The sequence below is a fragment of the Porites lutea genome, chromosome 3, assembly GCF_958299795.1.
Source record: "Porites lutea chromosome 3, jaPorLute2.1, whole genome shotgun sequence".
NCBI lineage: Eukaryota > Metazoa > Cnidaria > Anthozoa > Scleractinia > Poritidae > Porites > Porites lutea.
This window is the reverse complement of record NC_133203.1, coordinates 36,790,882-36,806,325: the sequence shown is the minus strand read 5'-3', so window position 1 is coordinate 36,806,325 and position 15,444 is coordinate 36,790,882. Positions and strand designations below refer to the sequence as shown.

The 15,444-nt window shown below is 40.4% G+C and overlaps 1 protein-coding gene across 1 annotated transcript; it reads right to left on the bottom strand.

Annotated features, from left to right (window-relative positions):
• Positions 1–90: 90 nt before the first annotated feature.
• Positions 91–14,786, bottom strand: LOC140931044 (solute carrier family 23 member 1-like). The gene is made up of 12 exons (XM_073380785.1): positions 14,211–14,786; positions 13,396–13,515; positions 12,592–12,749; positions 11,965–12,059; positions 11,413–11,480; positions 10,920–11,076; positions 10,300–10,324; positions 9,174–9,297; positions 8,943–9,099; positions 8,027–8,277; positions 5,763–6,036; positions 91–1,332 (listed from the first exon to the last, which is right to left on the bottom strand). The coding sequence occupies exons 1-12, from the start codon at positions 14,241–14,243 to the stop codon at positions 1,046–1,048; spliced, it is 1,749 nt and encodes a 582-aa protein (XP_073236886.1). The 5' UTR covers positions 14,244–14,786; the 3' UTR covers positions 91–1,045.
• Between the last annotated feature and the right edge of the window lie 658 nt (positions 14,787–15,444).

The window sequence follows — 15,444 nt, the reverse complement described above, 5'->3', positions numbered from 1 at the left end:
TAACATGATCAACGTCATTGTATCTGGTTAAAAAAATGACTATAAATAGCCTTTCTAAATGAGGTTACACATGTTCCTATCTTAAGGTTAATGGGCAGAGAGTTCCAGAGCCTGGTCGCGGACACGCTAAAAGTTTTCCCTCTCTCAGATTCACGATTATATCTGGGGCAGACGAGGTTTAAGGCACTGTACCGCCCACGGCGTGTGTGTAAATCTGCATTGCATTTAAGAAGGTCATACATGTAGCTGGGGCAGTTTCCTTGTAGGCGCTTAAGGACTAGCGAACACTTATTGACTTTAGCTTCGTCATAAAATGGGAGTCACCCTAATTTGTTAACGGTTAAATATAGTACCAGGCACACAAACCGAGGAGCTCTCCAACAGCGACCAACCTCCATCTTGAGCACGTGTTTCATTGGCTCGGTGGCTTGTCAGTCGGGACAACCGAACCGCCGAGCCGCCGCAAGGAATATGCCTAGAAAGATTCTGTAGTTATACTCTCCTTCAATTATTTGTAGCACGTGAATTTTCACTCCAGAGTTAATCCTCTCTTCCATCTTATTTTGCCCCTTTTTTTAATTGACGGAGAAGCTTTTTTCCTCGGGGAATTAGTTCACAAAGTATATTCTTAGAATCAAAATCTTTATTAATGCATCTCAAATTGGGTATCCAAGGGATACGGGCCCCCATCTCATTTTTAGGCCAAACCCGCAGGGTTTGGAATTATCATTTTTGAGGCAGGCCCCTACCCTTATAATAGGTTGTGGATAAACAGGACCCCCTCTTGCTAGAAAATCTGAAACTGCCACTGCTAAAAACATCTTTATATTCACTAGTTTTCAATTATTTGCTTTTTTAACTTTTTACATTGTATATTTTTGTCACCAAATACCGAGAACGTTAAGAAAGAATCGGTAGACAATTCGGCGATATGAGATTATACCTAAAAAAATTTCACGCCATGAACCTTATATCTGAACTACAGTACATATAGTCAGTTTATATCACTGACAATTTTATCCTAGGTAACCTGAGTGTGTAGTTCCTAAAGACGACTCTCACAGGTCTCCTCATTATAAGGCAGAAAAGGAAGGTACTTTGCCATTCTGCATTCACTCAGTCGTTGGATACCAAACGGCAGGTTATAAACGTCAATAGAAGCTGTTTGGAGTTGCTCTTCAGTTTTGTTGGACTCATGTTCCCTAAAGGCCCTGAGCCCGCGTTCCTCAGCGGTGCCAGGGATGGTGTTGTCGAGAATGAGTGCGGTTGCACATCCCACTGCCATGCTTGTTGACAGAAGGACCGTTATTATCTGGTCGATTTCTGGAACACCTTCAATATCAAAACAATTCCTCAACACATACAATCAATTGCAAGACCAAGATTCAGCAATGAAGCATATGTTATAGCCTGCGAACAAGCTCTCCTATTTGGGCAAGCGAAGCGAGCCTCGCGAGTACGCGCGAGCGAGGGCAACCTCGTCCCCAGGGTTTTCCCTCAAAAAATGGGTGGGGCCGCCCCACTCATTTTTTGAGGGAAAAGCCCTGGGGACGAGGTTGGAGCGAGGGGCCGAGGAAAGGAGAGCTTGCAACCATCTCTCATAAATTTTCATTTCCACCCCGGAAATCCCGGGACTCCGCAAAGCGTAAAAACTGTCACCGCAAACGTTCCGCACATTAGAAAAGTGACAACCGCCTGTCAAGTAAGTTTAGACAGCCGAAGGCGCGTTAGTCTGCTACACAGCCGTTTTTAGCGTCGTCACGCAAAGCTCCTCCCCACAGGAGCGTTGCGTGACGACTCTAAAAACGGCTGTGTAGCAGACTAAGGGCGCGTAGAATTATTTATTTATAAATCGCTTTCGTAACAGCATCAAAGCAATGTTTTTAATCGCTTATATGTTTTTTTTTCACGGGGACATCGAACTTCAACGTGTCAGCTCGGATAAGAACTCACTACTTTGATTCTCGTTTCGTTTACTTTTGAAAAGTCGTCCATACTGCAGTGTCGAGGACTCCTCCCCATCGCAATCATCAACAAAAACATCATGTATTTGTCCGTCTGGAACTGGAGAATAGCGTTTTCCTGCACTTGGTTCTCTTAAGGTTTACTCCAGTTGCTTCCAAGTCTTTCTCTTTTCCTTCTTTACGATCAAGCTACACAGCTACACTGTCAAGTACTGACGTTTCTGAATTTTTCTACCCAGTATAATTCAATCGGTCGAAGAAACCGATGTTGGAAGACTGCGCTTTAATCACTCTTCACTTCACTCTCCCAGTTTTCAGAACTAAACTAGGCGCTTGACACAAATGAATACAACTGATGAACGATTTTCATTTTCCTTCCACAAGAACTAAAAACTCGGTCCGACTGATCCTCGGCACACAATCAAACGAGCCTGTCTGCATTGAGGGCTGAAACAAGTTCTCGGCACCAATCTGATCCCCCTGAAAACCAAATTTGAGACACCGACGAAGCGGGTGCCAGCTTGGCCTGTTATCAGTCAACTTTGATTTCCGGAACGTCATTTTTCAGCCAATGGTATTTCCCTTCGTCTGGGCGAAGTACAAATAACAATTTGTAAGGGATGGTTGCAAGCTCTCCTTTCCTCTGCCCCTCGCGGCTTCGCCGCTCGCTCGCGCGTTCTCGCGAGACTCGTTTAAGTCGCCCAAATAGGAGAGCTTGCTCGCAGGCTACATATGCTATCAAACTCCGTGGTGTGGTCAATATCTTAGGCATGCGCACAGCCATAGCACCTCGGCAGTGGCTTAAGCAGTGGCTACCATGGAGGCATGGACACGACCTAATGTTTTAATACTGCCACTGCCGGGTAACACCGCGGCAAAACGTCTACGCATGCGCCAGGTTGAGCATTTCCGGTCTCTTTTTCAGTCACACTTTTCAGTCAAGTCAAAGTCTCCCGCGCGCTCGGCTTCATTCTGTGTGCAGCTTGGGGTTAAATTGTTATGCTTCATGCTGCTCGTGTTTTTGACTATTTTATTGTTATTGAAATTACTTTTATGGATAACCAGGCACAGATCACCGAAACAATTAGTCGATTAGATTCAGAAAAGGTAAGATGATAATAACTCAGTGTGTAATTTTGGCTAGAGCGTCAGGTAAACTGATTTTCATTCACGAAAATAAAGTTTTTGACTGTTATTTTTCACTTAACCTGGCTGAAACTAAGACATAAAATTAAAACGTTATCATTGCAAGCTTGTGTATTGTAGTTCTAATTTTCAGTTCTTCAGTTTCTCAGTCTACATGTGTTAAAGCCGATTCAAACTTTATTTGGAAAACGACAACACACAATCTCTTTGTAGTTTTGTTTACCAGTGGGTTTTACCGTGTTTTAAAACGAAACTCTTCTGGGTTGATTGCCATGAAACATAAGCTTAATTATACTGTTGAGCCGGTTGGCAGCAAGTTGACAACTCTATTTATTTATTTTTTCATTCTCAGAATCAGAGAGCGAAAGCTGGTTCAGTGGCTTTTAGAAGTCGAACTTTTCATGCCATGTATTTAGCAGCTAGAAGTTTCGTGTTTGCATGAGATGCAGCCGAGCCGCACAGTCTGAAATTATTGAAGTCTTCAACAAAAAAAAACCATGTCAAAGAATTAAATAGGCATTTTCTTGAATGAAAGTCATTTATGGGCATGTTTAGTTTCTCGGTGACTGCAGTCATCAAAGTCAAAGTTGTTATTAAATCCCGCCCATCTTTTGTTTTGAGTTCTTGTTTTCTCTGATAATAAAACAAATTATTGAACGGACTAAAATTTTATTTCCTGGTTTTAGTGTTTTTTATGATAATGATGACGTCTTTATTTTGGTTTCTTTCATAAGTATTGTTATTCTTTTCTTAGTTGTCGCCTTCTCCCAAATTAACTTATGCCAAACCAGTAGCATGCAAGAAAGCCAGTAAAAACAAATTTGTCTTGTCGAGCGCTCGCGACCTGCAAACTTCAAACATCATTTTCACCGTTGGTGCAAACAGATAACCATGTGGTGCAAAAGTTTGAGAATAGAAAAATATATAAGCTTTCGAATGAAGTGATTTTTTTGGCCCCCTTTTTTGTCTGTTTCGCCCTTTTTGCTTTTAAACTTGGCGCGACGGCAAAGTTATGCTTACGCTATTGGTTTATATACTAGACCGGAAATAAAAAGCTGACCGGATATTAAATTTTGTGCTCATGCGCATTGCGTTTTGCCGCGGTGTTCTGCCGGGTTGATATGGCTGTGCGCATGCGTAAGATACTGGCCATACCGCAGAGTTTGTGAGTATGTGCTTTCTTGCTGAATTTTGATCCTACTCACCTGCAATAACATTGTCATAGACAAAAAATGGAAAAAAACCAAAAAGATAAATGAGGCATATCAACTATTTGGTAAAGATTGCTGAAACAAGACTTAATGTGCCAGGGGTAATTGACGGTTAATGCTTTGATCGATGAAACTGGAGATGCTAGCGTAAGATAATAAATCCTTTAAAAAAAACCGAGACATCTTTACGTATATTCACCACACTCTTGGCGTTCCCGAAACATTTCCTGTAATACTGATAAGTAGGTCATTTCCTTGTTATTTTTAGGAGAAATTAGATACTGAACACAGTTAGAGTTTACTACCAAGGGAGTAAGCTCTCTGTGGAGCTCTAAGGACAGGGGAGGAAAAGGTCTCCAGTTCCCTGCCTCCAGAAAGCCCCCTCCCAGCGAGCTTGCCCGCAGGCTAAGAGTTAACAGTTAAATAGTTTCAACAGTGATAGGTTATAAAAAGGTTTTTCTAATTATTATAATTAAAAAGCGCAGGTAAGGCTTCTCCATTTATGTTTTATTAAAGAACTTAGACTCGAAAGAAAAGTACAATAAAGTTGCTTAGGTATCAACCAAACCGTTTCTGAACGTATAAAAGACCTCCTTGATTAAAAAGGGGCTGATATTATTGTCTATCGGCCATTCTGAGGTCAATACTGGGCCAATGTTGTGTCTGATAAATTTTACTATGAGGCTGTTTTGTGGGGATGCTATTGCTTTGTTTACTGGCTTTTCAGTGTTTATTCGAGGATTCTTGAGAAGCTGGGTCAAAAAAACAGTCCCATAATACAGTTCGACACCGTGACCCTGACCCATCACTGGCCAGTGACGAGGGTAACCACAAATGACCAAAGGAAAGTACAAGAGCTTTATAGTAGTAAATAATGAGGTATTTAGGATTTGAACCTGGGGGCGGAGCATACCAGCACGGACCTTTATGGGGTAAAACCTCGATCCTACATCAAAATCTAATGTACCTTATTATAGGAAATTTTAAAACACTTCATGAAATTAACAGTATTATTGAAACTGTGAAAAACCCTCTCGGTTGCCAGATTTCTTCGCTTGACCCGTTCGTTCGTTTAGCAAAAAAAGCAAAACAAAGTATTTTATTTCAGTTGATTCGTTTAACTTTGTTCCTGTTGTCTCAACAAGTTTTGTTCTTCTGTGAACGTCATGTTAATTTCCTTCATTTTGAAATGTTACCGAATTTCCTCCACTTGAAAGTCAGTTTCCATTAAATTCGCATTAATTTCGTATAATAAGGTATATTAGATCAATTGAGATTTCTGGGTAACCTACCACCTACCCCTCCCCTAAGTGACAATTTTGCCCTAGGTGAGAAGTAATTGTTTATTTTGACTTTGGGGAGGGGTAGGTGCTCAGTTACCCAGAATCCTCAAATGTCGAAATGCTAAATATTTTCCGAGAAAGAAGGCGACAAACCTTACCTGTGTTGATTGCGTTAGGATGACTGTTCATATAGTGAGGGAGGGCTAATCCAAACAGAATGGAAAATCCAAGAATGAACAAGTTCCTTGGTGAATTCATGTCAGCAAACTGTAGATTAGAGATTCCTACTGCGGCTATGATTCCAAACATGACCATGAAAACTCCACCAACGATAGGATCGGGAATGGTGACAAAAAGCGCGCCAAATTTACCGACCACACCCACAACCATTAGCACCAGAGCGCTCCACTGAATCACGCGAAGACTTCCAACCTAAGAACGTATCGAGATATTAGCGGCTATTGGCGTTGATTTTGTCTGCACTTCAAGGGGTGGCAAAGTTAGAGACACATGCCGTCGAGTGCGAAGCCCGAGAAATGGTAAATGTGGAATGTTTCATTCGCTTCCTGTACGTCACTAACGAGGAAAGAGATGTTAGGGGGAAAATGTAGATTTCATTGGGTTTTCAATTTATTTCATGGCACGTGGACTACAAAATTATAAAACAGGATTTCAAATGATTTGAATAAGTTTTTGTTCTAGTCTGTGCAAACAGGAATCTTTATTCTCTGTGCAAACATTGTAACCGCGATTGTTTACTCATGTATATAATTACTGGAACAGTGTGCCGTAGGAAATTTCTGTAAGCATATTATATGTACCTCCAAAATTGAATTTTCTAGAAATAGATATACAGCTTAGTCACTGAATAACTAGACCTTTCGTCTGTTCAAATACCAACCGTTCGTAGTTTTTAGTTTTGACATTTTGAGGGATCCTGAGCAAAGGAAACTCGAATTATTTTACACAGCTTTCTTTGTAAACTTCCTAAATTCAGTTGCTTGACTGACATTTAATTTTGAGCTATTTAGTTTAACATATGAAGATTTAAACTGAATTTATCCAGATTTGTTTTCGCTGTTCAGCTGATTTTATTCAGCCTTCTTTCCTTTTGTTTTGTGATGTTGTAGTGGGTTGATCGGTTGGTATAAATAGAGCACTGATTATTCCTGTTTTTCGATTTGCATTGCGAAGTTATATGCTCGTCGATTTTACATTGCGGATTTAATTGATTTTACAAGTTACGTTAACGAGCCGAAGATTAAACTGTTGAAGTCCAAGCTTGAGTCCTGTACTGTTTCCAGTTGTAGCAGATCCGGTACCTTGGAATAGTGACGAGTTCCTTTCCCGCTTTCCAAGCGAGTTGCGAGTTAGTTTTCCCCTTGTTGTCCTTACGCCGAAGTCGCTCGAATTCTCTTTACGCTTAATTTCCCGATTTGTTGCTGGAAGGGGAAAAACTTATCGTCACAGAGATTATTTTAAAAAGAATGACTGAAGGAAAACTTCTGCTTTGAATTTTGCGTTAGACTAGGTTCTTAATCTCCCTATTTTGTCTCCTCCTCAGCGGTCGAAGCACCTCTGGAGAGGGCTTAATGCACGTTATTTTTAGCTTACCTGAAGGACAGGCTGCACTGATAAAGCGATCGGTATACGATCTCTTATTACGATTGTACTCATTCAGTATGCAATAAATATGTATATAAATAATGATATAATTAAAGGATGACATGAGAATGTATAAGGCATATACTTAGCATAAGACACCAGGGTCTGCTAAAAAAGTAGGGCTTTTATACATTTGTAGCAGGATTCTATCATTTACACAATCCCAATTCAGTGGCATCCCCAGTAAAAATCAGTAAATCCTTAGTAGAAAGTCAGCAAAAATCTTCATATCCTCAAGCTCACTGCTACCATAGGCAGACTCCAGCTGTTTTCAAGTTTTAGTGCGAGCTTCAACGAGTACTCTGACTACTAAGACATCTTTGCTCCTACATTGTATGAAGTATATACACGAAACTAACTGACTCCACCTATGCTTCGTCATGTACCCTCGAAATGAAACGACCATGTTTAGCGCACTCCTCCGAATAAGCAGCACCCGGCCCACCTTCTTTGTCAAGGTAGCATCTCCTTAAACTTTGTTTAGGAGAAAGAATATAACAAGGAAGTTTCTTTCTTTGACCACTACTGGCCAAATAGGCATCGAGACATAGGACAGTTCTTTTTCCATGATAAGTCAGATACAGTATCTCTATCTCCACCTTAGCCTGTTAACAGGCTCTCTGTTTGGGGAAAAATAGCGACCAAGGGCCTGCTCACAGGCTATCTCCACCTTAGCTTGCGAACGCAGATGATCTCCATCTGCTTTCAGAGTTTCTATTTAAGGAAATACATGCAGTCCTTGTCTATCCTTCGTTACCTTAGTGATGCCAATCGCACCGACATTTTGACTGTAAGAGGTTGTACCCAAAGCTCCAAAAGATCCAGCCAAAACACATCCAATGCCTTCTAGTCCAATCCCACGGTTTATCGCATGCCTTGGAGGGGGTGGGGCTCCTGATAACCTCGCGCAGGCGTAGTAATCCCCGACGGATTCAACAATTGAGGCCAATACCCCTGCAAGCATCCCGAAAACACCAGCGGCGCTAACCGTGGGAGTCCCCCATTGACCTATACAGTGACAAGAAAAGGATGTCCCTTAAACGAGTTCACTCGATTCTGCTTGTTGTTATAGCTGGGAAATGTGCTTTTTAAGTTGGCGGAGCACTGAAGTATGTGAATGACCAAATAAAGATTAGCAGAAACTGATGATTGCCGACCGAGTGCGCAAATCAAACTTTCACTTAAATAAAACAAAGACAAAAACGGCTTGGAAAGTAAAGAACTCCTCGCCAGGATACTCTCTATTTTCAAATCGGCGATGGGCGTTGTATTCCCTGGTGTTGGAATACTGGACTTTTAGAACACCATATACTGGCACCACACGAGTTTCTTCCTATGATATTAAGACTAGCTCAGTGTAAAACCATAAGCATTTCTGTTTTTCTTTCAATGCCCAGGTTATGAAAAATTATCAATCATGTGTAATTTATTCGGCTGAAAGAGATTTGCTCTCTGATAGGCCTGCAGAGTAAGTAGACCAATTTCATGTCAACCACGGTATTTACACTGACATTCAGACCAGAGACATACATACGCCTCCCCCCACCCCCCTCGCCCGTATTCCCAGTTCTCATACCATTCCCATTTTACGGCCTAAAAGGTATACAAAGTCCAGTTAAATTTGACTCCTTAGGGCCATCTTATGTGAAAGTTTAATAAAAATTTTTCTTTACCTGGATATGGTAATCTAATCCATTCAGCTTGTTTAAGCACAGATATTCTGGCATCAGTCCTGGCCAGGTACTGAGGAACGCTGGGATCTGAAGGAAATCCTCCTGCAGCGGTGATGATGGCACAAATTATCCACGAAACTATGATTGCCAAAATAACCTGGAAGATCGACAAACCAGTAACGAACTAGTTACCCGAAAAAAATGGTATAATCACACTATCACAATACTCACAGGAAAAAGACTGAAGAGAGGGTAACGGCCAACATAAAATCCTCCTCGATCTTTACTATATCCTGGTACAGGAATCTTGACATTGGTTAAGTATTGGGAAAACAGAGCTATTAACGCTATGGTCCTGAAAAAGACAAAAACAAACAGAGCGAAACACGGTTGGGTTGCTGATTTTAAGGAGCTTTCCAAAATATATAAATAAATAAATAATAGATATGAAAATGAATAAATAAATATATTTATTTATTTGATTTAACAAGGTAGCACTTTTTGGAATTGACAAATAAAGCTGGTAGGTTTGATTCCCTGATCAAATTGAATTTGAAATTTGTCATTCATAGAGATGGCAACACACTCAATCGAAAACAATTTTTCGTTGACTACAGTCCTCTTTTTGATCATAGCAAGGAGTAGCCCGCGAACATTGCTCCTGATCATAGAACACATCACGTCAAAATGATCAAAACTTTGACGCGAAAGCGCTCTCTCACTGTTCGAGTTTCCATTCCTGTTTTGAACGCCTTTTCTGACGGCAGGACTTTTCCGCAGGTGACGGGTGGCGGGTCGCGGGTAGCGGGTGACGGGTAGACGGGTGGTGGGTCAGGCCTAACATTCTAGATTATTAACTAAAAGCTGCTATTCTTGGTTGGCAAAAACGTGGGCAAGGCGGCATGTTTGTGGAAAAATCAGTACGTTTTCCCGCAGAATTTGCATGAAAAAAAACGGAGGAAAACTCGCTTTTTTGGTAGATCAACTAACATGGCCGCTGTACGTCAGCTGCAACGTGATGGAAAAGCCTACCCTCGTTCTCAGGGGACGTGTAGTAGGAGAGAACCCTGGACACGAGGTTGGGAAAAGCCCGGTTGGGAACGAGGAAGACGTCCACTGCAAACCAGCAGTCTTTGGCGCTTGTTTATTTAAACTGCCTATTCTCTCTAGGTGTATCTTTTCGTATTCATGAGATTGGTGAAAACAGTCAAATAGACAAGTATTGATAGCCCCAGTTGATTCTATTCCGAGCTAGGGGTGAAAACAGATGTAAAAGCTCTTGGCCGATAGCGACTTCTAGTGTATTTTTCCCGATGTATAAACCATAAGATAAAAGTCGCTCTATTTTATCACTTACAGCATTGAAATCCCCCAGTGTTTGCCTGAAAAATAAAAAGTTTCGAATCTAGTGCAGTTATACACATAATCGATAAGGTAGCCTTGAGTCGGACTTTTTATATATATCTGTCACAGATGAAACTCACTTGTTTATGGAGTCTTGAAATGGTTTCTAACTGCGCGTGCGCGCCTGCGGTAGGTTTTCCTATTTCACTCTAACGTGCGCACCTTACCGATAATTTTAAAACCGAAATGATAAATATATGATTTTCATATATTTGAACTGCGAGATGAAGAAATAAATACAGAGAAGATCATCACAGTTAAAGACGCAACTTATGCAGTTGCGAAAAGAAAGCCTGGAAAAAGTCAGTCTTGCCGGAATTCCCGTCAGCAATTACATAAGGTTCGTGGTTTAACTGTAATGACCTTCTCTGCATTTAATTTTAAAACCGCTAACATTGGCGCAAATTGGAAATAAAACCTGCCAAAAACTCTATTCTCCCTTAACATTTTGGAGGATGGCCTCATGTGATGTTTTTACCTCAGCCAAGTATTGATATGTTCTCTTGTACTAATTTCAAGGTTGAAGAAGACTTTGAAATATTTTGCCCGTCATTCATTTTGAGTTTTTTTTACCTGCTTGGTCTGCTGCCACATTGAAGAGAGCCACACCTATTAACGTGATTGTCGGTGCAATTGATATAGGTCCAATAAAGCGTAGAAGGAAGCCAATGAGGCCAGTAAAACCAATAAATATTTCAAACAATGCAGATACCATTAAGGCGCCCTGGATCTTAAGAAGAAGAAAAACACAAGTCAGTTACCGTTAGTTGGTGAGGATATAAGAAGAATAGCACTAACATGGACGTCTCTATCGTAGCTGCCAGATTACACCAATAAACTGAATTGTGTTAACTGAGAAAAGAGTAAATTTTCCCCTAGAATGATACAGTTCAATGAACTTAATAAATCAAAATGACACCAAGATGAGCTGGCAATTTTTGCATCCCGACTTCGCCTTGGTCCGTTAAGGCAAATAACAAAAAGAAATCCCAAAACTGAATAAACGAAATCGCACGAGTTAGGGCGATCTCCATCCATCTTAATTTCACAGTTGGTTAGATCTTACCTCTCTCATACGACTTTTCCAAATGTCGTCATTGTTGCTAGGGAAACCATCGGTCAAGTTACCAGCATCTTGACAGTGTAAATTAAAAGAAAAAGGTTGGACACGAGTCACCAAACGCACGAATAGAACTATGCATAATAAAGGCAACATTAGCGACCTTTAGTTTTGACTACGAGTGCGAATTCGAGAACAAGTGGACTTTGTTATTTTGAGTCAATTGTATGCCCCGGACTATAACTCTTCCTTTATCCTTTGCTGCGTCTTCTAAGGTTTCCATATCCTTTTGAACAGCCATCTTTCTAAAATGTTGTCGATTCTCTATTAAGCGACCACCTACTATTTGGTGGACACACGGAGTCACGACGGACAACATTTTCAGTAAATCACGGCAAACAGAGCCTTTTGTTAATCAATCACTTGCCCTTTCCTCTAGGGAGACCGCTAAATTAAAGTTCGACTCTGATTCAGGTGGCTACCAGGAATTTTCATCAGCCACAGTGAATAAAAAAAAATAAATAAAAAAAAAACTATTTAATTAGATAAATAACTGACCTTGCGGTTGTTTTGGGCATTGCCACTGTGGTAAAGACATTATAGCGAATGTTGGGGCAAAAAAGGTAAATGACCCTCCTTGAATAATAGGAAGTCTGCAAGAATTAAGTAAAATAAAGAAAAACCAGAGGACGTCGGTCTAATCTTTTAATATATTTTTTGTAAAATATCTTGTTCGAAAACGGATGATTCGTGAGTAATTAAAAAACTCGTCGCCACCGTTTGGATTTTTATCTCAACCCCTTTTCGCGCTGCCACCTATGCGCTTTTCGGTGGGAAAAAAAGTCGATGTGATGTGTTTCGTTGTGCAATGAAATGCACTGAGTGCAGTGCAGTCTCATATTGTCCCACATAGTTTAATGCCCAATTAAACTCATAATGTCTATTAGGACGCCGTTTAGACTGTACGTAAATCGTACCCCCCTCCCCCAGTTCTGCAATAAAGAAGTTGTGCTTGTGACAGATTATCAAGTATGAACAATCTGGATAAGATAATTCTAACCGTTCAGTAGTTGATTATTTTCAATGTTAGTATGGCGAGGGTCTGCCAGAAAAGCTCCTAGCGAATATTAAATGAAATTATAAGATGAAAAACCCACTAACTTTCATATCTTATTTAAAACATACCTAACCCCAAATGTCGACTGCACCAACGTAACGATTCCTGATACAAAGGTTAAGGTGTTGAACACTTCGCTGATGGCCAGTGTGTTATTTGCAAAACACATTGGGACACTAAGAACGAAGGGAATGGTTAATGTTCCGCCTATCATTGTCAGGTAATGCTGAAAGAAGAAGACGGTATAATAATAGTAATAATGATAATAACAATAATAACGATATTAATAATAATAATAATCATCATCATCATCATCATCACAATCGTTATCATCATATATGCATTTATGGATAAGCGATCTCTGCGCTTGATCAAATGATGAGGACAAATTTTCACATAAAAAGCACGCAAACTAATAAAGATAAAACTTTTTGCCGCTAACATTTGAATTAAGGGTAGGGCTAATTTAACCCCTAATAAGCATAGCATACATGTTTTACTATTGGTCTCTGACCGTCATGCTTGTATGTGTGCCAAATTAGTCCTATCTTAAGTTATGATCAGTTTACACGACGCGGTCGGAAACGGCATAGTAGCTATCCCTCTTTAGTAGCAGTTGCGCATGTTCTAAATGAAAATATTCCAAGAAACCTAAAAACATCAGTTCCTAGTTTAGCACGCTCTATAATGGCTTAAATCATGTTATAGTAAGCTCTACAGGTTTTACAAAGTAGGGGCTTGCACCAAATGGAGAACGGGACCAGCGATGGAGAAGAAAGCCATTTTATCTTTACCCTCTAAAAGCCAGGCTATCGTAATGATCTGACGAACACACATCTAATCTGTTTTTAGAGCATAGTTTTCACTTTTACCTGAAAACCCAGAAATAAACAAATGTACCAGGGTGGATTCTCGTCAATAAGGTACAACAAACCAAGGGCTCTTTTCTTATCAGTGTTCTCAGAAGACGGTTGATCAGTGGACGGCGTCATCTAAATAAGCAAAGAAAAAAAGGCAATAATCATAAAATATTTCAATTCACCTTTCCTCCCCGAAAAATGGGCAGTTAGGGAACCGTTCATACGTCTCCGCTTTTATTTGAAAACGGACATTTTTTGGCTTCTCACCATATCAGAACTGTAGCAGCTGCTCGTAAGGTGTATGCTAATTGGTTGCAGAAAACAAAATCACAACATTGTTTATCATTTTTTCATTGTTTTTCGGTTAGGGTAGCAAACCAATTGCCTTTTAGGGTTAGGAGAGGTGCAGCATGACTCCCGCGTAACCTGTTCCATTGGCAACTCTAGAGATCTTCTCTGTTGCATGCATATGATTAGGGACAATGCCTGCGCGGCCAATAACGATTAAGGGCGCTGGAGTCTGGAATAGAGCTTTTTTTTTTTTAAAGACCCAAGATGGGGGGTTGGGGGCTTGGGTCCAGTAACACATAACAGTTAACATAAATCGTATGGACCAGATGTTTTTAATTTTATAGAGTCTAACACTTGACGGTAAACATATTTCGGCCCTTCCTAACAACGCTTTGCAGACAGTCTGTTTTATCGCAAACGCTACACATGGACAACAAGAACAACTCTGGCTCCCGACTAAACCACCAATTCCTTATGCTACTCACGCACATGTGCAATACAATAAATCAAAACTATTCTTTCATGTCCAGTCTTACCTCAATGTCTACCTGTTGTGTTGCCATTTTCATATCTTTAGCTGTCTCTAGCTGTATACACCACGATCAGCTGCCTTCGCCCAGAGCTAAAAGCCAAACAAAACGCACGGCTCTCCTGATCAACCACAGAATGGCCAATAGTGACTTTCACAGGTCAGAGTACAATTGTGAAGCTTGATATCTATTTTTCTTTAGACGAAGTCTTGACAGCTTATGCGAAAAACAAGAGAATGCGCGCACGGCGTTGTTACGTAAGATACCGCCATTACAACCAGTGCACCAGCTACACTTTGTTTTAGGTCTGAATTGGGGTCAGAAAATTGAATACAACAGATGATGATGGTCTAAATTGGCTACCTTAACCCTTTAAACCCTAAAATAAAAATTTGAATCCTCATTTGTTGCCCCTATTCACTTCCTATAGAAGTAGTGGGGAGAAGTTGATAAAATATCAAGCAAATTCATCTTGTGTGATCATTTCCGTAATTCTCATAACCACTCTGTTTTACAAAGCATTGATACTACAAGGAAAAATTTGATGCTGATCACTCTTAGGGCTTAAGAGGTTAATTAGGGCCAAGGCTGTCGAATTTTCTAGGGTTGTTCTGGACTCACAGGCTGACAAAAGTTCCAGACTCATCTGAAATATAACTCGGACAAAGACTTTTTGTACCAGGGGCGGATCCAGGATTTTTTTTAGGAGGGGGTGCACTCGTCTCTTGCTCTACTTCAACACCAATAAACCACATAGTTTTTTTTAATGCAGAATACAAGTTGTATTAGAAAACCGCAAGTCATCTCGGGGGGGGGGGGGGGGGGTGCGCACCACCTGCACTCTCCCCCTAGATCCGCCCCTGCTGTACCTATGTAGTAATGTAGAATAGCGTTTTAAAAGAACATCAAAGGTATAATTATTATCATTATTACTATCTTCTCTAATGTAATACCATAATACAACATAGTAGCCGAGCCCATTCCTTGGGCCTAGGGTTAGAATGAGGTAGAAGTCTATTTGATGGAGAGTACCTTTCTTAGGATGTGAGATGTTCCATGTAGTGTGATCTTCTGTGGTTGATGTTACCCGGGATCATTTTCTTATATTTTTCCAACTCTTTCTTAATTATTATTATTATTATTATTGTCCTTCAGTTATTAATATATTTATATATTTTGTAAATTGGCATAACTTGGTAACGATAACATTATAATCCCACAAGTTCATTGTAATAAACGT